This window comes from Athene noctua, chromosome 28, assembly GCF_965140245.1.
Source record: "Athene noctua chromosome 28, bAthNoc1.hap1.1, whole genome shotgun sequence".
NCBI classification, from domain to species: domain Eukaryota; kingdom Metazoa; phylum Chordata; class Aves; order Strigiformes; family Strigidae; genus Athene; species Athene noctua.
The window spans coordinates 6,520,872-6,546,126 of record NC_134064.1 but is presented as its reverse complement, the minus strand read 5'-3'; the positions used below and the strand labels follow the sequence as shown (position 1 = coordinate 6,546,126).

General features: G+C 63.9%; 2 protein-coding genes across 2 annotated transcripts; one reads left to right on the top strand and one right to left on the bottom strand.

The window, feature by feature from the left end:
* The first annotated feature begins 1,540 nt into the window (after positions 1-1,540).
* Positions 1,541-3,150, top strand: TM2D2 (TM2 domain containing 2). Its single transcript, XM_074928492.1, has 4 exons — positions 1,541-1,789; positions 1,861-1,948; positions 2,047-2,162; positions 2,345-3,150. Exons 1-4 carry the CDS (start codon positions 1,584-1,586, stop codon positions 2,556-2,558), a joined length of 624 nt encoding a protein of 207 aa, XP_074784593.1. The 5' UTR covers positions 1,541-1,583; the 3' UTR covers positions 2,559-3,150.
* Positions 3,151-4,693: 1,543 nt separating this feature from the next.
* On the bottom strand, positions 4,694-21,715 carry PLEKHA2 (pleckstrin homology domain containing A2). Its single transcript, XM_074928401.1, has 12 exons — positions 21,601-21,715; positions 17,599-17,762; positions 17,137-17,193; positions 15,455-15,503; positions 14,428-14,525; positions 12,584-12,730; positions 9,588-9,734; positions 9,396-9,464; positions 9,191-9,261; positions 8,336-8,399; positions 7,899-7,976; positions 4,694-7,511 (listed from the first exon to the last, which is right to left on the bottom strand). The coding sequence occupies exons 2-12, from the start codon at positions 17,737-17,739 to the stop codon at positions 7,164-7,166; spliced, it is 1,269 nt and encodes a 422-aa protein (XP_074784502.1). The 5' UTR covers positions 17,740-17,762; positions 21,601-21,715; the 3' UTR covers positions 4,694-7,163.
* Positions 21,716-25,255: the final 3,540 nt, after the last annotated feature.

Here is a 25,255-nt window from a genome sequence, read left to right as displayed (position 1 = left end):
ATTTCCAATCTAATGGCCTCAAGACACTGTGGGGGGGGATTAAGTGAGGTAGAAGAAAATGAGGCAGAAAAAAACCTGATGGAAACAGGCAGCAGCTTGTCCAGATGTAGAGAGCCAACACAGCAGGATCCCAGTCTCTAACCCTCTACTTTTATACAGCTGAGTGCTCCATTCTCTGCAATTAATCACCGAGTCTCAGACAGACAGACTCAGAGGTAGATCTCTCCAGCTCTCTGGGCATAACAGAGAAGGGCCAAGACTAGGCAAGGGGGTGTCCAGCACTAATCACTTTGTACAAGGGGCAGGGCAGTTTGGATAAAAAAAACCCTCTGCTACTTGACTATCCAGGCAGGACTAGCTCCTCCTCTGGGCAGGGAGATGGTCTAAACAACTCCTGAAATCCCTCCCATTTTCCTATTAATGGCAAATTTGCTCAGGGAGTCAAGTCCCATTTATTTCAGAAGAATTCCAGAGTCACACTTCAGGGAGCCCAAGGGAATAGACAGTTTTTCCCCATCCTGGATCTAAGCCCTCTCCAAGCAGCACTTGGCCGTGCAGCACCCTCCAGACCGCGACCTGCTGCTGCCTCTCACCTCCGAGAGCGTTCCCAGCCTCTTTGGGTGCCACCTTTTGCCCAGGAATTGACGTGGTGAAGTCTGAAACATCAGGCCCTAAAGCAAGAGTTTCATCTGCAGCCATTTCAAAGATGCTTTAGGCTGACAGAACGGTGTAAAACCTGAATAAAACGCACACTTGGTGTGATCTCTCCTCTGCCTTAGCACTGCAAACCAAACCCGCTGCCACCCAGCCCACGTGCTTTGCAACCTTTAAGCTATTTCTAAAGCCACTTGGAAGGTTCTTAATCATTAAAGACGGGCTTAATGAGACAGCTGCCCAGCACATCCAAGAGATTCCTGCTGCCAGTCAGAGGAAATCCGACTCGAGAGGTACCGCCCCAGCCCCACAACAGTCACCAGCCGCCAGGGAACGAGCCAAAGCCCCGGCGCCTTCAGGAAGGCGGTGCCTGCCCCCACCGGGCACACCGGGCTCCTCCAGCCTCATCCCGCGGGGAGCCGCTTGCCGAGACCCTCTCTCCCATCACCGGCACGGGGAGAAGCGGCTCCCCAGCCCCGCCGGAGCTGCGCCGGGGGCCGGGCGGCTGCCTCCGTGCCGGGCGAGGCCCCTCCCGCCCGGGGGGCCTCTCCCCGCCGCCGCCCCTCCTGAGGCGGCACAGGGGGCGCCCACCTCCGGGGAGGGATCCCCGGGGCGCGGGACGGGCTCGGGGCGCGCCCCAGGAACTCACGCCGAGCGCGGCAGCGCACGCGGCACACCCGTCTCCGCCGGGGGCCCGCCCCTCGCCTTCACCTATAGGCTGGCAGCCCTGCCCGGCAGCCAATCGCCTCCCTGTCTGGCCCGCACTTCCGCCCCGCCTCGTCGCAGCTTCTTCCGCCTTCGCTCTGACTGGCTGCGGGAGGCCGCTCCCCGCCCCCCGGGGAGTAACGGCGGGCGCCCATTGGCTTGGCGGCGCCGCGGCCCGGAAGTGGGGGCGGGCGCGGCGTTTCCTAGCAGCAGCGGGCGCCGCCATGGCGCCGCGGCGCGGCGGGCCGCTGGGCTACGCGCTGCTGTGCGGACAGGCCGCGCTGCTGCTGGGGAACCTGCTGCTGCTGCAGGGCGCGTCCCGCGGCCTCCCCCACAACGGCACCGACACCGAGGCGCCCGCGCCGGGGCCGCCCTCCGCCAACTGGGCCTACACCGACCCGCGGGCGCCGCTCGTCCTCTGCACCTACCTGTGAGGGCCGGGCCGGGGGGGGGGGGCGCGGCCTCCCCGCTGCCCCTCACCGCTCCGCTCCTTCCCCGCAGCCCCGAGGAGTTCGTGGAGTGCGAGGAGCCGGTGGACCACGGCGGGAACGCCACGGCGCAGCAGGAGCTGGGCCACGGCTGCGTGAAGGTGAGGGGCGGGCGGGGTGGGGGTAGGGGGCGGCTCGGCAGGGCCCGGCTGCCCGCGGCCCCCCCCGCGCCCCGCTGAGGGCCGGGCGCTGCCCGCAGTTCGGCGGACAGGCCCACGGCGAGGTGGATCACACCCGGGTGCAGTGCCGGGCGCTGGACGGCATCGAGTGCGCGGAGCCGCGGACCTTCCTGCGGGGCAGCCGGCCCTGCGTCAAGTAGGACGCGTTCTCCGGGGGCGGGAGGGCCCCTTCTCCCCTTCTCCCCTCACCCGACACCCCCCGCCGGCCCCTGCACCGCCCCCGGCCCCCGCGGGAGGGAGCCCCGCCGCCAGAAACGGGGCTCGGCCGGCGGGGGAAGCCGCCCCCCCCTGACGCGGCTGCCGGCGCTCCCGTTGCAGGTACACGGGACATTATTTTATAACCACTCTGCTCTACTCGTTTTTCCTGGGTTGCTTCGGAGTGGATCGGTTCTGCCTGGGCCATACCGGGACGGCTGTGGGGAAGCTGCTGACTCTCGGGGGACTGGGGATCTGGTGGTTCGTTGATCTGATCCTCCTCATCACCGGCGGGCTGATGCCCAGCGACGGCAGCAACTGGTGCACCGTGTACTGAGGGGGCAGAGCCCACCCCGGGGGGCTCCGCAGGACGGGGGGCGGCCGCCTCCGCGGCAGCAGCAGAACAGACTTCTGCCGTGCACAAGCGTGGATTTACAAAGCTGCAGCTTGACGTGCAGCAGTTACTCTTGTTAATGCCTCTGTACAAACCCTGGACACGAAACTGTTCGGTATATATTGCACTTGTTTGAAATAATCTGGATGTTCCCCCTCCCCAAGCGGTGACAGTTTAAGAAATCAGAACTTGCAGGCAGAGGTGGTCAAACAAATCTCAATAAAGTCGGGAAGGAGCCGACTCCACGCACTTTCAGTATGAGCAGAGCACACGTGGGCCGCGAGCGTGTGGTTTTGTGTCACTAGACTTTGCAAACCTTTATGGTCGAGTAACCCATCACAGTGTTACAGAGACTGCAGCAAAGCGATGAGCTCTAATTCTGCATTATTTGTTTCAAACCCCGTTGGCTGGCTGCAGGGGAAGCTGGGTTAGGTTTAGTAGAAGCGGCAGCCTTTGGAGAACGTCACTTTCTGCTCTTGCAGGCAGGGAAAGCCGCAGTGCAGCAAATAAAGTTACTGTTCAGGCCTTGAAAGAAGCGCTTCTGTCTGTTTATGTAACTCCCTGCCATGCTGGCATGACAGGAACATCAGCTGCAGGACGCTGCAACTGCTCCATAGTACGTGGGTTATTTTAAAATCACCAGTTTCTCCTCCTGCCCTTCACAGTCAAGTGCTTTTCAGAACCCTCCGGCGCTCCCACGGCAGCCGGTTGCGTTTCCCTTCCCTGCTGCCGCACAGTCGCGTTCTTTAAAACTTCCAAACTTCCTGGCTAACGGGAGGCTCGCTTCCCCTGGAGCTGGGGGAAGGGGCTGAGGGGCAGCTCCTGCCCGTGCGTGCGTTCTGGCTCCAGCCCCCGGCACCGGGTGCCTGCGGTACCGAAACAAGCAGGAGCTTCCAGCAGCACGCGCCCAAAAGAGGAAGCCCCACCAGCTGCAGTCTGAAAACTTAACAAGCTGAATAAAAACGGGAAAAGGAAGCTGCAGTCACAGCCAGAACCAGACACAAAATCCATTTATGCAAAAGTCCTGTCGCGTTTGACGTAAAATACAGCAAACACCGGCACTCTGCAAGCCTGGGACCCTCCTGCCGTTGCCATTTGGGCATCTCTGCCCCCGTGGAGCTGCAGCAGGGTTCAAGCCGTCCGGGAATTCCGCCTGTTCCAGTTTTGGTTTGTGGGTTATTGCAACAACTCCTCCTCTCCGGGGAATGGGGGTTCTGTCCCGTTTAGGTCACGAGTAATCTCCCTTTGGCAGCTCTGAAGAGGGCTCAGGGCCCCGGGGTGGGGGGAGGCCTCACAGTAAAACTGCCACATTCTTCAGACCAGTGGCACAACGGGGCTGCAAAGCCCACGGGGGGCGGAAAATTGTGCAGCGAGCCAGAAAGAAAACAAAAATAATAATCCCATGTGGAAAAGCTCATTGTCATTAACATCTCCCTGTACTCAGCCCGGCAGCTGCCAGCTAACGGCAGGACGTCAAATCCTCCGAGAGAGTTTTACTGGGACACAGTTACCCCCAGAAGGGCTCGAGATGAGCAAGAGCCGGAGCTGGTTTAACAGCAGCAGCAAAAAAATGAAACTGGCTCCTGGGGCCGGCCGGACGCAGAGCGCCTGGAGATGGAGCGTTTCTGCTCCAGCCTCGGGTTCCCGACCACGCGCACCCCCAGGAGCCGGGAATGCTGCTCGCCCTTAGTCTGTCCCCTCGTTTCCCAGCAGTGACAAACGAGATCAAAATCTTTTTCAAAGCAGAGGCCACGATGACCCTTTGCCCTCTGCTGAGTACTTTTCTCTGGGGAAGGTGGCTGGGGGGCTGGGGTGTATGCTGGGGTGTCACTGGGTGCTCCCCAGGCGGCTGCAGCTCCGTAGCGGGGGTCTCCAAGGGGCTCCAGCCCTAAACTGAGCCCAAGAGAGTCCAGGCAGGACTTGGGCAGCTCCGTGCAGCTTCCCCAGCACGTGCCATCGCTGCTCCCCTTGCACAGGGTCCCCCCAGCTGCTGCGCCCTGTCCCACTCCCCCCAGCAATCGTTACCCAAAACACACACTGCAAATAGAGCCTGGAAAAGCGCCTGGGATTGATTTCTTTATTTAAAAACAGGGAAAAAGGGCGTTCCATCTGCAGCCTGCAGCCAGCATTTACAGGCGGGGGGGGGGAAGCAAGTAACCAACGCCCCGGGTGTCACGGAGCATCGCCCACACGAGGCCCCCCGGCCCTAAGAGCACTTGAAATCCACCACCAGTGCTCGCAGACGGCCGAAACCGCCTGGGAATTTCCACAGAAAAGAGCAAACCCGTCTCTCACACCGCTCCTTCCACCCAAGATCCCTCGAACCCGCGCGTGTCCCTGGGCCAGCGGGAAACTCAAGGCACAGGGGGATGCTCCATCCCCACGCGGGAGAGCCGGGAGGCAAAGCAGAGGTGAAGGGACACCAGCCTGCTTTAAAAACCACCACAAAGCTCCACTGAGCTCTGGCTGCATCTGCCTGGTCCCTGGGGAGGGGAAATTCCTCCCCACCCCACCACCTGCACCACAGACGGGTCTGGAGCCCGGCTCGGCTTCAGCCCCGCATCCAGCCCTCGCGCCGTCCTGGGGCCGGGGAGGGTGGGAATGAGAAACAGGAATGTCGCAATAGCTCTGGAGCCACTGGTAGTTTCTCCTCCTGAATAATTAACCCTAATTGTGCAACGAGCGTCTGCTTTACCATCCCAGGCCCGAGGAAACTCTGCCATTACCAAGAACACAAACACTTGGTGCTCCACGGTTCTGAGGCCTTGCACAAAGTAACCATCATCCCTCCGACGTTCTCCAGAAACGAGGTCAGAGCGCCATCACCAAACGCTGTGACTCTGTGATTGATAGGCTTGCCAAATCACTGAAACGTTTCTGGAGCACCATGTTATGAGCCAAACAGCAAGTCAGCCTAAAAAAAAATTAAAATATTCCAAACACTAGTGCAAATAAAGCAAAAAAAAAAAAAAAAAAGGAACAGCATGATCTAGGTTTCTACAATTAAATAACAAATACTAACACTCACCCTGTACCGTCTGCATCGATTCCCACTCGTTTTCATAGTTTCAGTGTTCTCCACACCTCCACGCAACCCCCCTGAGCCACTCTAACCCCTGAATTTGGCCCAAGGCTGCACCAAGGCACCTTCAGCCGCGCCTGCCCGGCCCCAGCGCAGCAGGGCTGGAGGAGGAGCCCCTCCGAGGCGGGAGGGGATCGATGCAATTTTAATCTTGTTAAGATCCATTGGGTCAACCAACACCTCGGAGCTCAAGTGATAAAGCTCCGCTCGGTCCCAGGCCGAGCCTCAGCTAGGCTGAAGCACAACTGTCCAACAGCTGGAGACTTGGAAAGGGCAGGGACAAACCAGATTTTTTTTGCTCCTGGGGAGCACGTTGGGCTGATATTGCAGAGCAGAGAACACGTAATGACAAGAAAAAAGAAAAGAAAAAAAACAAACAGGTAACTAGTCCACAGTAAAGGGAAGCCTCGTAACTCCAGCCCACTCCCCGCGCTGCTGAGCCTGTGTCGGCCGGGGCACAGCTGAGATGGCAACGAGAATGCGCTAAAACACCCCGCGCAGCCCCTGGTGCTCCTGCAGGAGCTGATTTGGTTATGGAAATCACAAATTTGCTCTAAAAACTTCCACTCGTTTCATTCCAAGGCGGGCAGCAGGCGAGTGGGCTGGGCGAGCCTTCCCGGCTCCATCAGACACTCGGCTTGCGCTGCTTTTTGCTAAAAGCTCTTTGCCACCCGGGCAGGGCTTTGTGGTGCCCAGACGGACACAGTGCAAAGCCGACACCGTACCTGAGGATCCTCCCGTCGCCGGGAGCCACCGCGGCACCGGCCGCTCGCCCAGGCTCACGCTCAGAAAGTACCAACAAACCTCTCCGAGGGGCTGAGCAGGAGCCTGCCGGCGCCGGGGTCTAACACTGGCCACAGGTATAAAAAGGGTAATTAAAAGCCAGCAGAGCTGTCGATACACCACTGGTCAGGCAGCGTAAGGAGCTGATCTCCTCGGGAAAATGTCATCGAATGGGGGAGCCGCCGCGCGTCCCTCCTGCAGGCAGCTGCGGGCTGGCTCTGCCCGGCTCTGCCCAGCTGCCTGGGGAAGGCTGAGCAGCGTGAAAGGGGAGAAAAATGTTTTTTTCAAACACAAGAAAGGCCACACTCCCCTTCACGCCTCCGAGACCTCCCACTGCTTCCTCCAGGTTTTGGGGGAAATTATGCGGTTGCAGAAGAGGGTGCCCCCTCATCCGGGTCCGCTCTGCACAGCGAGCGATGGCAGCACGAGGTGCCCGCGGGTCGCCCTGCCTGGAGGCAGCTCCCAAAACACCGACCCCCCCAGGCAGAGTCCAGGCAGGAGCAGGCAGGGACCCCGGCCCCCGGCAGAGCGGGGCGCCGGGACGCGGGTCCAGGGAGCCCGTGGCGGGGGGGAGGGCGACAGCGGAGGGAAGGGGCCGCTTCACCCCCGCCGAGACGGGGCGAGCTCGGTCCGAGACCAACCGTCCGCCCCACGGGGACCCGGGGGGGCGGCTCGGCCCCCGGTCAGACGTCGGAGGTCCGGATGCTCTCATCGTCCAGGTCGAAGGCGAACGGCTTCTCCTTCAGGTGCTGCGGCTCCGACCTGTGCCGCACGCGCCTGCCCGGCGCCGCTCCGCCGTCGCGCTCCGGGAAGGCCGGAGCCAACACCGAGTCCCTCGTCGAGGCGGGCACCTCCCCCGGCACCGGCTGCCTCCCGCCCGCCTGCGGCACCGGCGTCCAGGGCTGCCAGGAGGAGGAGGACGGGGGGGCTCTGCACAGCGCTCTCCTCTCCTCCACCGCCTGCTTCTGCTGGGGGGGGCCCGAGGAGCCCCCGGGCTTGGCCAGGGAGGTGGATCTCATGAAGGACATTTCCTGCAAGGACAGACCCGGAGAGAGCGCTGGTTGGGGTCTGGGGACCAGGCCCAGGCCCTTTACGCGCTCTGCTGAGGGGGAAAAAAACCCCCTCAAACCCTAAGGAAACGAAGTCTGAATTAAACGGCCCTTTGCCATCAGTCAGGCTCTCGCTTGTGCCTCGGGGCAGAGCGGGGGTCACGCAGGCCCCGTTCAATGGCTGAATCTCACTTTTCCATCTTTTTCAAAGAAACTTCTGCAGCGAGTGGTAAACAAACCCTGAGAGGGCCGGGATCTCATCCCGGGAAGGAGCTATAACCGCGCAGCACAAACCGCTCAGTCCACCTCTCCTACACCGGCATCATCTTCATTGGACACTAAATAGGAAGCAAGAAGGACGTGACCTACCCTGGGGCGGAATTTCAGGGCCTGGACTGCCCCTGTGATTGCGCGGATCCAGCTGCGCATGTCCTCAGGGCTGTCTGCCTGCAAAACACCCAGACTTCGGTGAGACTTGCTGAGACTTCGCCTCCTGCAGCCCCCGCGGGTACCGCGGCCCCCGGGCGCTCCGGATCCTTCATCCCTGCTGAAAAATCACCGCAGCGCCGCCCGTTCCCCCACGGAGAGAACCGCTCCCCACACTGCAGCATTTTTGTATCAAGCACAGGTAAGGCATTTCAGGAAATAAAACTGTCGGGGTGTTACCAACCCTGCCCTGCGGAGGGTCGGGGTCTGCGCCCCGCCACCAGCCCGCCCGTCCCGAACCACCGAACTCCTGTGGCGCCCGCTGGCCGGGGGGCTGCCGGGGGGCTCCCCGGGAGCGCAGCTCCCACCAGCTGCCTCACCTGGATGTAGAAGGTCCTGGAGGTCGTTATGATTTCGAAGAGGTTGTCCCGCATCAGGAGGTCACTAGGAACAGCGAGAAAGAGACGGTCACTACCCACAAGTCAGTGTGGAAAGAAAAAAAAAAATTAAAAAAAAATCTGTGTTTACTGTCATTGCTAGAGTGTGCTGGGGAAAAGCGTCACGAAGGCCAACCCTGGGCCTCATCGGGATTTTGAGAAGGTGACTCCAGCTCCCCAGAGACCTTCAGCTAAACGCTCCAGCTCCTGCTGTCTGCAGGCGAGGCCCCTCCCCAGACCCAGAACCCATCTCCCCTACAGTTCATTCCAAATGTGAGCTATTGCTCATTGAGAATAAACAACGCAAAGGTGTAGTAATAAATCACATTTTTACTTTAGCTAAAGAGGTTTGTTTTCTTAGTTAATTTTTCATTGCAAGCCTTCAAGTTACTTTGATCTGATCAGCACTCGCTGCAGTAAGTTGTTCCCAAGACATCGTGTAGCCACCTGTGCCAGTTTAAGGAAAAACCCACGCAGGGCCTTGGGCAGCTTTATGAACCCTCTGTCCTTGTGGCATTTACTGCGCAGGGCCCCACAGGCCCAGTCTGCGGAGGTAAGAGCTGCAGGAGCAGCAGGCCCAGAGGCGGGGAGGGACAATGTCCGGCGTCCAGCCACACCTCCCCGGCCGCGCACGGAGCCAAAGGGGAAGAAATCTCTTAAAAGCAAAATAAAGAGGCGACGTTGGGGTTATGGGGCTCTGAAGGAAAAGCGAGTGGCAGCCCAGTCCCACTCCCACCCTCCTCGGGGGCTGCTCCCCGCCAGCAGCTCCCGGCAGCGAGACACGGACGGGAGCGTTACCCCGACTTGACCAGGCACTCGTGACTCTTGCAGACGTCCTTGAGGAGGATCGAGCGCAAGGGCTCCTTGTCCTGTGGAGACGAGAGGAGACGGCGATGGGCTCGGCCAGCCCCGGGGCTGGTGGTGCCAGGGTGTCCCTCCCATGGAGCCCCCCGGACCTCTCCGGGGAGCAGCCGGTGCCAGGCGGGGGCCAGGGGCCGCTCACCTGCTCACACTTGTAGTAGCTGATGGAAAATTCATCCAGGACGAAGAACCGGCGCTTCCAGCTCTTCCTCTGCACAAGGGAGGAGGAAACCGCTCGGTGCTGGGCGCCGGCGCTCTCCCCACGCCGTCGTGGTCCTGCACCCAGCGCACCCCTGCAGCAACCCCATCCCGGGGGGGGGACCCCGGCACTCACCACGTTCCCCTGTTTCACGCAGTAGCCGCTCTTGAGGACGGGGGGCCCGGCGGGAGGCTTGGTGGCCGAGGTGGGGATGTAGCTCTGTGAGCGCCGCAGCAGCGGGTGGGCGGCCACGTCGCTGCCCTCCCCTCCGTCCCCCCCATTCTGCAACCGGAGAGCACAGAGTTACCGGGAGCCGGGAGGGCGCAGGGAGGGGAATTCCCTGCTCAAAGGCAGGACACCCGAGCCGGCGGGAGAAGCAACCCGAAACAAGCCCCGAGTGCAGCGCTGCGAGCCCAGGGCTAACGGCAGCGCCTGGACATGAGCACGGGGACGGGCCAGAGCCCAGAGCTGGTTTTATCTCCTCGCATGCAGTTTTTCAGACCTCTGCTTCAGTGCTATTCACCCTTTCGGCATCCGCGTGTCAAAAACAACACTAAGAAATTGGAAAGGCTACAGAACAGCAACCTGAGGGCTGAAGAACATCCCCTGTAGCAGGAGAGTTAAAGGACCTTGGACCTCATCTGCCTGGTTTATCAAACACCGGCTGCACCACAGACCTTCTCGGGGGAAGCTCAAGGTACAAGGAGCCCTTTCACCTGGCAGAGGGACACAAAACAAAAACCACCAGCTGGGAGCTGGTGCCAGATGAACCCAACTGAGAAAGCAGAGATGCTTTCCAACCTGAGGCGGCTTATCAGGGGAATAAACTGCCCAGGAAAGCCATAAGTCTCCACTCTGTATTTTCTCAGCCAAAGAAAGAGACTGTCATGTTCGGAGCTCAGGTAGAAAAAAAAAACCAACGTACTTCCTCTGCCCCGAGTTGTCTCTCCCCAAGCGCAACACTCGCTGCTACAAGTGCGGCCGGGCTGCGCACGTGGCCGTGCACCCAGCACCCATCCCTGCGCCCAGCACCCATCCCCGCGCCCACGTGCCCCCTGCCCCGCTCCCACCTTCCCCCCCTCCCTCCTCCGCGCCTCGGCAGCTCCCTCCCTCCCTCCCTCCCCTCTCGGCAGCGCAGAGGACGGGTGAGATGAAACATCTGCGCCCATCTCCTTCCCCCGTCCCTCCAACCCCTTCCTCCAGCTCGGCGCTGAGGTTTGAGCATTGCCATGGCAGCCGGGGGGGCTCTGGCCACCACCAGCCTTATTTGGCACCCGCGCCGGTGCGGTTACCCAGCGGCCTGCCCGCGCGGCTCCTTCCAGCACCTTCGAGAGGCCACTCGGGTCCCTCCGGGACACATTTGCCTGTCCCCAAAGCGCCGCCCGTCCCCTCCGAGAGTGGCGGAGCAGAGCCCCGGCCCGGCCGGGGAGGGGAGGGGAAGCCACCCGCTCCCTCGCCCAGAGACGGGGACACTGATGCCACAGGGAGCGTCACCCCCAGAGCCAGGGGTCGGGTCTGGGGGCGCAGCCGGAGCGCGGGGCAGCACCAGCCGGCCGGGGCACCGTCAGGAAACCACGGACGCGCCCAGGAAGCTGCAGCGGAGAAATAGCCATTTCACACGGGGCAAGCGGCAAGAGCACGGAAAATTTTCCGGCAGCTGATGCACCAACTCTGAAAAACCCCCTCGGTGAAAGACAGAGACTGGGCGAGGGCTGAGGACGGAGCTCGGGGCTCTGGGGAGGCGGCGACAGGGGAGGAGAGGGAGGCAGAGTTGGGAGTCGGGAGGAAAGAGCAGATTTAACTCACTGAAACGAAAAAAGAAAAGTCCCAGGGCCGGTTGGCGACACTTGTTTGCAAACAGGCTGTCCCGGCCGTGCAACACATGGGTAGCGAAGTGGGGAGGCACAGCCCTCCCCTCCCCTCCCTGCCCTTCCCCACCCCACGCACGGGGCCGGGGGGGCAGCGGCATCGCGCAGGGCAGCGGCACCGGGGAGGGACGGCTGGAAGCCCCCACGCTGCTCTGCACCCCGACAAACCCCAACAAACCCCCCTGCACCTGACAAACCCCGCGGCCAGGGAAGCGTTAAAGCCCCTGCCAGTGAAAAACGGCTGCAATGATCTAATTCTCTGCTCTATTTTTAGCGCTGCCACCGATAAGAGCTGAAGTGAGACCCGCGCAGGATGCGCACCCGAAGGTGGGAGACGCCGACGGCCACGCGCCGAGGGAAGGGGGTGCAGAGCCACGGCAAGGGGTGTCGACCACCCCCACCGGGATGGGTCGGGCTCTCTGGGGGCAGCAACACGGGGTCCCTCTGCCCCGAGCACCTTGACGGGGGGTTTGGACCCGGGACGTGTGGGTGGACGGTGCGGGATGGAGGTGAGCGGGTTCGTACCCTCCTCTTCCTCCTCACACCCTCCTCGCATCACACTTCAGAGCGAGGGAGAGGAGAGGTGCTGCAGGGTGCTAAGTGCAGCTATTTATACACCCCTGAGTGGGAAGGGTTTGCAGGCACCAAGCCGGTTTCCAGAAATGAAACTGCAAACCAGCCTCCCCAGCAGCCCAAACCAGCAACTGCCTCCAGCCCCACGGACCTCCCTGGACCCCCAGACCCCCGCGCCAGCCCACGGGACACGTCCCCGAGCTCTGCTGCTCCCACACGCGGGTTAGAGCAGGGCAGAGCCCATCGCTGCTGCGTGTTAATGGAATTTCTCCCCCCCCCTGCACTGCTGAACGCCGGGGGCAGGAGGGTGCTAAAGCAAGAACAACACCCCGACACTCGCCTTCCCGGTGCCCTCCCTTCCTGAAGCAGAAATCTGAGCAGCGTTTGCAACAAGTGATTTGCAGACCCAGGTGGAGGCAGGAGGCCGCTCGCCCTTGCTGGCAGGGGCCAGGCACAAAACCTGCGGGCTGGGACCCACGAAGCCCGGCTCAGGTGCCGAAGGGCCCCAGCAGGGCTGTGGTGGGAACGCCCCCGCCCAGCTACGCACGGAGAGAGCTGCTGCCTCTTCTGCTTATCCCCCTTGGTTGCTGCTCTTAAACCACGGGGAACGGGGACACCGAAGCGGGGCGTTGATGTCGGAGGGATTTCACCCCCAGGATCTGGGGCGGTGTGTGGATCCTGCCAGCCCACCTGGTTGATGGAGATGGGCGTGTGGACCACCACCCCCCCGATGATCTCGGTTTTGTAGGCCACCTGGGGCTTCCTCTCCGGGGCCTGGGCCACCACGGGAGGCTTCGTGATCTCCGCGGCCGGTGGGACGCTGCCGCCCTTTGGCACCTGTGGGAGAAGGAAAGGGGTGAAGGGCACAGGCATCTCTGTCCTCCCAGCCTGAATGCGGCAATATCCCTTTAAAAAATAATAAATGAACAAGCCACCCCAATTAGGGAGGGTGTGGGCCCCACCCGGGCGGGTTGCAGAGGCACTGACATGGGAGATGAGAGGTGGTGAATAATTAAGCGTCAGCTCACAAGAGCCTGTGACTTGTCTCTGCAGCCCCACGCGTTTGTGGGACACTTGGTCCTTTAATTGTCCCCGCTCTACTTACAGCCAGGCTTAATGAGGAGCTTTCATCTGCCTCTAACGAGGCCGAGCTGCAGCGCGGATTCCAAGTTTTCCTCCCCCAGTCTGCACTTCCAGCCCTGCCAGGCCGTTTATCAGGGTCTCTGGCTCCAACCCACCCGCTGCCTCCCGCCCCAGAGCGCAGGGGGAGCCACCACGGCCCCCTCCCTGCAAACCGCGGCGGGCACCGGGCACCGGCCGCGCCGAGCGGGGCTCCCAGCTGCTCTCAAATCCCTGCTGAGGCAGACGGCTGGACCCGCGCTTAACCTGGGGCCCGGCTTAAGTCCTGGGGGGGCAGAGGTCTGCGCTGAGACCTCACAAACCCACGGGCAGGAGAGGAGGAAGGGCCAGGGACGAGATCCTGGTCACCCCAGAGCCACGCTGCCCGCACAGAGCCCCGGGTGCGATGGCTGTCGGGGCGGGCAGCGGCGGGCAGCAGCGGGCAGAGGGGCAGGCAGCGGCGGGCAGCGTGCTCAGGTGCCATCGTTTCCTGCTCCGGAGATGCTGCTGCCATGAGCGTGACCACGCCAGGCTCCTGCGCAGCCCCGCGCAGAGACCGGCACCGGCACTGCGGGTGAGGCCGAGGCGGGCGCGGGGCGAGGCCCAGGAGAGGCACAGGCTGCCCGGCCGGAGGAAAGGGTTTCACAACGCTGGGGGTGCGGGCAGCAGCGTGGGGGGAAGGTGCAGAGTCCTGGTGACGGTCACACACCTCCTGCCCTCAGCCCCTGGGCCTGGCTGCGAGGACAGCAGGAGGGTGAGGAAACACAGGAACTGATTTGCCAAGAGCAGAGAGAGGAGAAGTCGCTGTGAGAAGCAGAAGCTGAACCCGGTTCTCTGCCCCATCCTCCCCGTCCCCCCGCGGCGAGCACAGGCGATGCGCCCCACGCCCTGGAGCCCGGCGGGACCCCAAAAAGGCCAGAGGCTGGTCAGGGTCAAACGCTGCCGAAAGCCAGAACGTCTCCCTGTGCCTCTCCGCCCGCGCCGAGGGGACGGAGTCGAGCGGCCCAAGGACACCTGGGCACAAACAGGGAGCGTCGTCCCCAGCAGGAGCGGCGGTCCCTGAGCAGACGGGGACATGGGGCTGGGGACGGCTCCCACAGGACCTTCCCCAGGGGGCAGCCGGGCAGGGAGGGCGAAGACCCAGAAGCAAACAGCAGCAAAATAAATCCCAACCAGGAGAATCCGTGGGGATGCTGGAGGCAACGTCCCATCCGAGCCAGACCCCTGAGACGGGTCACTGCGCAGCTCCGGCCTCGCAGAGGGACGCCGGGCAAGGAGCAGCCGCGGTGGGGGGCACCGGGGGGGCGGTGGAGGGGGCGAGCACAGCAGGAGGGAAGCACAGCTCTGCTGGGAGCTCAGCGAGTGGCATCAAGGCAGGACGCAGCAACACCAGTGACAAACCTCGTGCCACCTACCGTGATCTTACTGGCCCGGTTCAGCGCCTCCACCCAGTCCTGCAGGTCCTTCTGGTCGCTGGCTTGTAGGAAATAGCGCTGGGATAGAGCATTGATGACTGCCAAAGAAGGGAACGAAGAGTTAGGGAACCCCGCTCAGCCCTTAGCCTTGGTAAAGCAAATTAAACAATAAATCAGCGCGACAAGCATCTCTCATCTCCCAGGCCCAGAGCGACCGGCAGAGTCATCTCGTAACCTCTCGCACGGAAAAGTGGCACGCAGAGGCTGGACACATCCTTGCCCCAAGCTTAGGGAGGGCAGGGCTGAAGCCGGGCTTAAACTAGGACTTAATCTAGACTCTTGCCGGGGCGTTTGAGGGCCCCTGGGGACTCCCTTCGCTCAGCGTTCGTGTTTTAACCGTCACCCGAAGCGCTGGTGCGAAGCCCCGCGTGCGGATGCGCCGTGAGCTCTGGTCTTTGTCCTGGGCCACGTCCCTTGCCCTGAAGTATCGCAAAGGCAACGCCGCTGCCTTGGGACGAGTGTGGGCTTGTGGTGCCATTTCTGTTGCTTTAAACCCGAGGTCAGGGCTCACACACGAGGCACGGAGGCAGCGCGGGTCAGGCTGAGGCCATGCGGGGTGGGGGAACCGGACAGGAAACCCCTTTCCCTGCGCCGGCGGGAGCAGCAGCTCAGCCGAGAAAGGGCAAAGCCCTGGGCTAGACGAGGCAGCGCAGCACAGCGGGACCCACGGGAAGGATTCAGGAGCAAAAGCTGTCACGGGGGGGACCCCCAGGGTCCGGCCTTCTCACCAGGCTCTGCCTGTGCGTCTCATGGGGGGGTCACAGTGTCAGGGCCACCACATGGGGCTGTGGCTCACACTAGCCCTGTGCTGGCCCTCTGGCACGATGTGCCAGGTGCTGGCAGCGTCCCCTTCCCTCCCTGACCCCAAGGACGCTGCAGGCAGGGTCTGTCCCGGGGGGGGGTCACGGGGGAGGCACCGAAGCTGCAGCCTCCCGCAGCAGAGCCCCGCCGGGGCCCCCTCGCTCACCAAAGCAGAACGGAGTTTTCGGCTTCTGTTTCGGGGTGGCGATGCTAACCTGGAACAGAGCAAGTACAGAAAAAATTCAAGGTAACAGCACAGACGGGGAGGGGAGCCGGAGCTGTTCCCCAAGCTCCAGCCCAGTCCACGCTCCCGGTTCCTCCGACACCGCAGCATGCGCGGGGGGTGGAGGAGCGAGCTGGCACCCCGGAGCCTCGTCACCCCGCGCCCAGCAGCCGCCCGGCCCGAGGGCGGCATCGTCCGTCCCCCCCGCCCTGCAACTACCCCCGTCTGCGAACGAGGCGGGGAGCTGGCTCCAGCCGGGGAAAATGAACGTGGCCGGCGGGCAGAGCCCGGTTCTTCCCGACGGGTTCCCCGTGCCGCCCGGGTGGAGCCCGGCCGCGCTCCCCCGCGAGCCCCCGGGCCCGGCCGGTACCGGCCCTTAACGCCGAGCCCCCGCGGCCACGGATGCGCCGTCCCGGGGAAGGTCAGAGCGGGGACGGGGCTCCCACCTCCCGCCGCCCCCCGGCGCTGTGAAGCTGAGCACGGAAAGCTGTCAGAGGCCTCCAAAACGCCGGGTTTCTGCTGGACTAACACAGTTGCTCTTGTCAGCAATTAAGAAAATCGAGGGAAAATAGCAGTGGTTTCTCCCTAAAGAGCAGGAATCATTTATATAAGAATAATATTCCCTGGGGCTCCAAGCACAGCATTCATGGAGTATTTATTCCGAAGGAGGCTTTCCTTCTTCGGAGCCAGACTATAATGTTTTAAATATGTTTTCTCAAGCAAACCTCCATTTTTCTGGCGTATTTACCGTTGGTAGTTAAAGCCGCTGGCATAACCCAGTCCTGCAGCTTGTGACCAAATGCTGTCCTACAGCAATTTTCATTTAGACTAAAACATATATAATTTATAAGCGAGGCTCTTTCTGAAATGGGGAAGGCTCAACCTCCCGGCGTTGCTTCATCTGCGCTTAATTTATAAATCATGATTCAGCAGGAACAGAGAGATCTGTCCAATTCTTTATCCAGCTCCCACCCGGGGCTGAGCCCCGCGCGGCGGCCGCAAGCCCCCCAGCCCCCAGCAGCAGCCGAGGGGCAGCTCTGCTCTCCGGCCACGGCCCCACACATTCCAGTCACCAGTCCTGCAACGGTTGCCACTTATTGGGCTCTTTTGCCTTCCCGTGGAAGCCGGATAATGCCATTAAGACACACCAAAGACCAAGTCTCCAGGAGGTCTCATCCTGTGGGGCGCTGCCCTCTAAGTGCAGGGGAGAGCTGCTGGTGCCCCCAAACCCATCACGAGAGGGACCTCGGGCCCGTCTCTGCCTCTCCATCATCAGAGGGTCTGACGAGAGGGACCCGCAGCCGCAGGCACCGTGCCGGGTTCCTGGGGACCGAGCGCCGGGGCGAGAGGGGCAGCGCGGGCCGGGGCTGCAGCACGCCGAGGCGACCGCAGCTCCGCGCCCCGTCACACCGACACCGCGCTCCCGTCCCCGCTCAGCACCGCGTCCTTCCTCCTGGCAGAGCAGTTCCTCTTCCTCCCGCGCCCCAACCCCGCCGCCCGCCTGCTTCGCGGGTGAAGGGACGCTCCCCCCTTCCCACAGACCCCGGGCCATCGCCCCTCCCGGGAGAGCCGCAGGGAGAAGGGGACAACAGGGAGCATCCATCCTCCCTCCACCCCGCCATTACCTTGGAGATGTAGGTCAGCTGCAGGGATCCGACAGCACCCGCCCCGATAGCCAGGTTCTGCAAAACATTTAACGAGCAATGGGAGTTAAACGACGGGGCAAAGGAGGGGAGCCAGGCCCTCACTCGAGGCTGCGGCCTCGGCCGCTCCCCTGCTCGGTGCTCCCGCTTCACCTCGCACCCACGGGCAGCCGGGACCGGCCGTGCTGGGCTCACCCCGGCCCCCTGCCCTCCTCAGCCCCGCTCCAAACTGTCCAGGCGGCAGCTCCTTGGGCACAGCTCACGGCGGGAGCTGCCCTGCTGGAGCTTGGTCACGGCCACGGGAGCCCCCGACAGACAAGCGATGCAGCAGGCAGCATCCTCCTCCGCTGGGGCAGCCCCGCGGGGAGCCCGGGATGTGCCCATGGAGCCGTTAACAACCCCAGGGATGGAACGTGCGGAGCGGGGAGCGGCGCGGGAGCCTACCTGGGGGTTGTCCATGTACCACAGGAGGCAGTTGGCCTGGGTGTCCAGGATGAAATACCTCCGCAGAAACTTGCCGCACGTCTCATTTTCTTCGATGTCCAGGAACCCGCAGATACGGTTCTGTCGATCCAAGTACGGCATGCCGGGCTCCTTCTGGCATCACCCTGCGGAGCGGGGACGGGCAGGGAGAGGTGGGTGCTCCGCTCCCGCAGCCCCAACCCCCCAGGGAGCTGCTCCTGCACCCCCGGGTGCCCCAACCCCTCGGCGCCAGACGTGCCGAGGTGCCAGCGCAGTCACCCGCTGGCGTCCGAGCTCACGAGGGGGAGAGGGAAGGGACAACCTGCCCAGGCTGGCCCAAACCAGCAGGTTAGCTGCCTCCCCTCGCTCAAAAATGAGGCATCTCCATACACGTGTTCCTCCCCGCGGAGACGCACGTCGCTCCCCAGCGCTGAGAGCCGCCAGCCCACCGCAGCCAGGGAGCTCGGAAGGTGCGAAAGCGCACGAGGCTCCAAGGAGGGGCTGGGGCTTCGCTCCTCGCCCGGCTCCCTCCTCCACATCACATCCCACAGCCGCTGCAGCTCCGATTTCCCAACCTGCCCAAACCTCCCGCTGCCTCTCCCAGCCTCCGCAGCCCACGGCTCAGCGCCCGAAAGCAAAGTCAAAGGGCTCCCGCCGCGCGTTCGCAGGGCGGGGAAGCTGCCAGACGCAGACGTCGCCCAGCGCGCCTGTGACGAGGTGGGTGTCAGCACCCGGCCCTGGGAGCGGGCGGGAGCGGGACCGAAACGGCTCAGCAAGGAACTGCAGGACTTCGGATAGCCGGGAGCTGCAGGTGGACTCAGTCTGCCCAACGAACGCTCGCTGGCCCCGCTCCGAGACCTCTCCTGGCACACGGCCACTGGCACGCCCTGGGGCAGCGACCGACCGATTCCGAGTGACAGCCCCAAACTGTCCCTGTCACAGCGGTGGTTTGTGTCCCACCGAGCTGCCCTCCAAGAGCTTGGCAACGCAGAGCAGCCCCGTGCCACAGCTCGGCCCACAGAGGGGACAAAGTAGCCACAAAGGGTTTGACGCGAGACACCAGGTCCCTGGGAACCGTAACAAAAAATAATCCCGAAGCAGGCTGCGCGCTAGAGAGAGCCCGAGCACACTCCCAGGAAATGGAAAACAATCTGCAACTCCAGCAGAAAATCTGTGCAGCCAGGATGCCGAGTCAGCAGGGAAAACAATGACCCATCGCCGCGGGGCCAAGCCGTGTCACCAGCTCTGCCGCGGGCACGGACCCTCCCCGGCCGCTGCCCCCCCGCCGGGGCGGGCCCGGGGGTCCCCTCCGAGCTCCCTCGGCCACAGCAGCCGGGGCTGGTGGCACCGCGGCTGCACCGGCACTTCCAGCCCCGCGCCGGAGCCAGAGCAGCACCGAGAGCCGCGGGGGGGGACACCCCCGCCCGGGCAGGGTCCCCTCGCCACGGCTCAGGGATGGAAGCGGCCGTTACCTAAAGGACACGAGCTGAACCCGGTGAGGTCTGTCCGGTGGAAGAGGGGTGACACGCGCAGGTGCCGGCAGCGGAGGCTGCACAAATAGAAGATCTCATGCAGAAAAGGAGGAAATACTATTTTTGAGCTGAAGAGCTGCAGGGGAGAGGGGCCCTGAGCAGCGAGCGTTGTGCAAGAGTTGTGGTGCAGCTGCAAAGGTAGAGGCGGTAGAAAACAGTCAACCTGCTGTCAGGATCTCGGAGTTTATCATCACCAGCGTTTCAGAGATGGGTATCAGGGTTTGCTAGGAGGGAAATCGTGCTGCCTTGGCAGAGGAGATTGTTTTAAAGCAACACGCTTGCCCTGATGCAAGGGTTATGTGGGCACTGCACATTTCACTGCTTTTTTGTGGGGTTATTTTTGTGGGTGGGGGGAAGCACACCGAAAGCAGATTCCCAAGCGCCTTCAACCATACCAACACGTTCAGACCAGGCCTCAGAAACTCTCTCTTCCTCCTGCTGGTAATAAAAGCCCAGAGATTCCCGCTTACGAGGGGGGTGAGAAAGAGCCGAGGGTGCTGCCGGCACCGGGATGAGCCCCGGCCCTCGGGGCTGCGGTGCCAAACCACGGGACACCTCCAGGGACCCCCTGCGTCCCCCTCCCATCCTTAATTACACGGGCTGGGCTGAAAGCCCACAAACCAGCTCAATCTCCTGCGCGAGCTGACCTCAGATTGCACTTGGATATGCAAAAACCTCTGGGCAGAGGAGACTGTGATTGCTCCAAACCGCCCTCCAGACCGTGCTCCCCCCAGCCCGGCTCCTGTCCCCTCACCTCCCACCGCCCGCAGGACACCGACTGGCCGCCTCCTTGCAGCACTTTTCCATAGGAAAAGGATAAAAGCAGCATCTGCAGCTCCACCAGCATGTGGGTATTTTGTTCCCCTGCTCAGGAACTCGGGGAGGGCCAGGAAATGCTGTTTGCACCAAACGTTTACTATTTATACAGCACTTTGTAAACTCCAAATCGTAAATATTTCCATGCGAGACCCAAGCTGATGGAATGACACAAAACTAAACCTGAGGGGAAGAGCCAGGACCTCACAGAAAACCAGCATCATTTAAAAGCGCAGGTGAGTCCCCGAGGGCCTCGCGGTGAGGGGCAGCCGCAGACAACGTCCCTTATGGAAAGGGGACGGGCGCCAGCGCGGCACCGGGCGCGGGAAGCGGCGAGTTACGGGCGATGCCAACGCCTGGTTGGTGGGGCCTGATCTCCCACCCAACAACCCCCTGGCGCCCCGGGCATGGCCCCGCAGCGGGCCCTCGGGACCCCGCTTGTGAACGGACACCCTTTCCCGGCGGAGCCCATCGGAGCCTGCCGGGACTCTCCCCACCCCTGAAGCACCAGATTTCCCATCTCCTTCCGTCGTAACATCCCCCCGAAACCAGGACACCGCTGTCCCAGCCCAGTTCAGGACACGAAGGAGCAATTAACTGAGCCCTAGAGGGTCCGCAGCCGCAACGCGCCCCCCGCCTGCGGGGACACGGAGCGCGGCCGCGGGAGGGGCCGGGACCGTCCGAGCCGCGGCCCCCCCGGTCACCGCGGGCCAAAGGCCCCGCGTGCAGCCGCACCCCCGAAGTTTCCAGGAAGCGGCCGCGGCCGCCAGCGCTCCGCCACGGCCCCGGGACCGGCCGAGGCAAGGGCCGAGCTGACCCTGGCGCCCAGCACGGCCCCTGGCACCTGCATCCTCCCCCTCCTCCTCCTCCTCGCCCCCCCTCAGGCCCGGCTGCCCGAGCCGGTGCTGCCGGGGGCTCAGACGGGTCCCGGTCCCGGTGCCCGGGCAGCCCCGACGTGCCCCGTCGGCGCAGGGCGATGGCTCCAGCGCTGCTCCTGCTGCCGGCGCGGGCAGAGCCCGGCAGCCAACTCCTGCTAATTCCGGCCGTTTGCCTTAATGAAATAATTAACCTGCTGAAAGGCGGCCGGGGAGCTCCGCGGGTACACCTCTCGTCTCAGCAGTCGCGGGGGGGAACACCCGCACTCTGAGTAGCTGCAGAACCCAAATCCTCCCCCCCGCACATCTCCCACCAATCCCACAGACCCAAGGCTCCCCGATCCCCCCCAGGGATCCCCCCCCGGCAGGAGCAGCCCCCGCTCCCTCCAGCCCCCCCAGCCCCAACGTGCGGAGCCGACCCGCATCGGGGGCGGGGGGATCCTTCCCCCCCGCTCCCCCCCGCGCCACGGATGCTCCCGAGTGCTGAGGCAGCACTTTCTGCCCCATCCCCGCCCCGACGGACCGGCCCCACGGCCGCTGCCTCCCCCCACTCGGGGCCGCCCCCCCCAGCCCGCTCCCGGCGCCGGGGGCTGGGGGGGGGGCACGGAAGGGGAAACCCCCTCTCGGGGTGGGGTGCGGGTCCTGCCCGCACTGGGCTGGAGGGAGGATGGGGATGGGGCAGCCAGGGCTCCCCCCCCGCCCCGCGGGGCCCCCGAGGGGCAGCGCTGCCCGGGGGGGCTCCGCGGGCCCCCGACACTCACCCCGCGGCGTCCCTGGGCTGCGCGGGCCGCGCATGGCCGGCGGGGGGGGACGGGGGGTGCCCCTGGCTCCGCCGTCGCTTCTTTCCGGGTTAATTACGTCTCCATTAGCAAACCCGGCCCCGGATGTGAGTGCCGGCAGCGGGGGCGGCTCCGCGGGGCGGGGGGTGTTCCCGCGGGGCGGGGGGGGGTCCTGTCCCGGGTGTCCCCCCGCCACGTCCCGTCTCCCCCCTCCACGCACCTGCAGCGGGGCCGGCTCTGCCCGCGCAGCCTCGGGGGGGGCCCCGCTGCGGGGTTGGGGCCAGCCCGGTCCCGGCCCCGCCGACGGGTTTGCACCCCCGCCGCGGGGTGGGAGAACCCCCCCGAGAGCCCCTGCCCGGCCCTGGGCGCGGGTCGTCCCCGTCCCCCCCCCACGACAGAAGCCCGCCCCGTGGATCCGCAGCCCCCGGACGGCTCCTGCGCCAGCGCCGGGACTCTCCAGCAGCTTCCCAGCCCCGTCCTGCGGGTCCGGGGGGGCGGCTGCACCCCCGGCGGGGAACTGCCCCCCCCGGGACCAGGGACCCTCCCCGAGTCCCTGCGCAGGGCCGGAGCCAGAGCGCAGCCCGAGGGGCTCAGAACAGCGGGTGGGTTCCCCCGCAGGTCCCAGGGCTTCCAGACCCGGGGGGGGCATCGTCACGGCTTTAGAAAACCTTTCCCCCCTCCCTTGGCCTTATTCCGGCCTGTGATGGCAAATGCAGCCCCTGAGCAGGCGCAGCGGGGGGGGGGGGAGCAGCGTGTGCCCCTCGGGCGGCGGCCTCAGACCCGCCACCACCATCTCCGTCGGCATCGGACCCTCCGACCCAACACACGTGGGGCGGTTTGGGGGCTCAGACCTTCCCACGCCAGCCCGAGGGTGCGCCCGGGTCGCCCCTTGCGCAGACTCGCAGAGTTCAGGCTGGAGGATGAGCCCCAGGACCCCACGAAACCGCCTGTGGGGGCACCGACAGCGGCGCGGGGGGCAGAGCGGGCGCCCGGTGGGGCTGGCATGTGCCCTCGCAGGGCAGGAGGGAGAACCCCACCGCGGAACACAGCGGCCACAGCGGCGCCCGACCCCCAAAGCGCTGCCAACACCCTCGAGTGAGCCCTGAAATCTGTCAGGTTCTTTGTGTGCTGCAGCGCCGGCGGTGCCTCCTCACCCGAGAACCCCGCGAAAACGAAGCCCGACGTTAATTGTTATTGGAGCGAGCAGAGCGCGGGCAGCAGCGGGTCCCTGTCCCCCTCGGTGACACGGCCCCGGGGCCTTTGCTGGCCTCGTGCACCTCCCGCAGGGTGCCGGGGGGAAGCTGCTCCCCGCTCTACAGCCGAGGGCGATCAGACGTGTGCGGAGCTCGCAGGCGCTGCCTGGTCACCCAGAAAACCTCAACCCGCCGGGCGTTAGCGCATCGCCTGAGCCGTCACCCACACGTGGAAGGTCCCTCCCTGGCCACAGAGGGTCAGGGGTGCTGCCACCCCCCGGGACTGGCTCTGCATGGCCTCCCCTGGAGACATCACCAGCTCTGACCCCAACCTCCAGCTCTGGGCCCCGCGCCGCGGGTCTGTCGGGGAGGTCCTTCCCTTTATCATTTTAAGGCAAAACTCTACTTTTGAGGGTCCAGTGCATTTGAAGATTACTTTTTTCCCCCCGAGCAATGGCACGCTGTTCAGCACTTGCTGTACCAAGTGTTGTTAAGCAAACGCGTTGCCTCAACCCCCAGGGTTTCCTATAGCCTCGGTCATTTTTAGAACAGAGGTTCTTTTCCCCGTCCATGTTGCAGAAGGTTGCCCAAACGCTGCTGCTGAAACCACGTGTGTTCATTTCTGTGTGACTCCGCCGCGGGCCCCTGTCACCGCCCCAGGGCTGACGAAACCACAGTCTGTCATGGCGAGAGCAGCCGCCAGCCCCGCGCCGGGCACACGGCGCGCGGCCCCCCGGGCCTTGGGGGGTTTGTGGGGGTGTGGGTGGGGATGAGCCGCCCCGCTTGGGCCCCGGCTCCTGCAGGAGCATCACTTGGGAAAGCTGCTGCTGCAGTTCAGGTGGATTTGGGGGCTCGCCCCCCCGCGCTGCCCAGGACGCTGTGGGCTCCCCGTGGCCGCGCCTCGGGAAGTCCCGGCTTTCCCCGCTGAGCAGCGTCTGGCCCTGAAAAACTTTCTCCCAGCGCGAGCGAAACCGACCCCGGTGCTGCCGGCCCCGCCGAGGGCGCACGGGGAGCTTTGCTCTCACGGGCTCCGTGCAAGTGGTGCTCTCCCAGCAGTTTGCACAAGGGGTTATTATTTTCGCAGAAATTTCCTGCTGGGCCCTGCTGGGGTCGCTCACCCCCTCTATCCCCGCTCAAAGCACATCAAATAAATGCACCGTCCAGCGGCTGCTCTCCGCGCTGCTGCCGGTGTCAGAGGAGCAGTTTCCCTCCCTGCTCTCATCCCTCCACGGTTTCCCCGTTGGGGGACAGGCCCCCCCCCACGCCCTGCCAGAAGCTGCAGCCCAAACCGTGTCATTTATTAATAACGTCAGGAGAAAAGCAGAGATGACCTCCCTCTGCACCCCCCCTGCCAGCGCTCCCGGCGAGCCCCGACAGGACCGTGTGTAGCTGCGTCCCGATACCCCCGGGTGACTCCAGCCTGGGTGCCCGGTTTGTGTCTGACAGCAGGATTTCGGCGTTGCCCCTCATGTACCTTGTCAGAGACAGGTCATTCCTCGGGGCAGCTGGTGCCTTGTCCCTCGCACTGCCTCCCCGTGCACTCGGGGGGCTGCAGACCGTAAAGCCCCCCCTCGCCTGGCTGCAGACGCTGATGGGGCCGGAGTCGGTGTCAGGGCCTCCCCGCAGAGCTTGTGAAGGTGCTGTAAGAGAAGCAAAACTCAAAGCATGAAAAACCACCAGCTGTGGCAATGCAGGCCACAGCAGCTGGGTTAGACTTAGAGTTTAAAAAAAAAAGGCAAACAATGAGGAAACAAGGAGGTTGGAAAAGCAACTTTCCTGCCTCAGATCAGGGGTGGCCGCTCGCTGGAGCCCCGTCCAGGCAGCTCGGGAGGGCTCGGCGGTGGATGCCACCAGCCCGCCGCGGCGTTTGCCCGCTCCCCCGGCGCAGGGAGCAGCGCCCGGGCGCCAGGACGCGGGTGTGACAGCAGAGGGGACGTGCAGAGCGTTGGACCCAGGATTCGGCACAGCCTCACCCCCACCCCCCGTCCCCCCACGTGTGTCCTCCCCTCCGTGCTGCCGGCTGCGCCGCCGCCCTCCCGCGCCGCGCTCTGCCACCCCCCGCCCTTTCCCCCCTCCCCACCCCTGCCCGCTTTGCTAAACTGTTCCGCCGAGTATTTTTATAGCGGAGCATCTCCCGCAGAGCTTGTGACCTGCACCCGGGCCTGGGCCTGGAGCAGCTCCGTCTTCTACGGGCGCAGTCACATGGCAGCTGGTCACGCTGCTGCTTTCCGTCATCCCGAGAGCCTTGGAGTTCTCCTCCGTGTTTTTCAGTGTTTTGCTGCTGCAGCCTGCCCCGGGGTGCGAGCAGCCCCTGAGCTCACATGAGCAGCCGTGGGGGCATGGGGGGACCCAGGGCAGGGCACTCTCTGCCCCAGGGCCTTTGGGGGTCCCAGCAGCAGCCAGGCTCTCGCAGGGAAACGTCCTTGTGTGTCCAGGGGAATTCT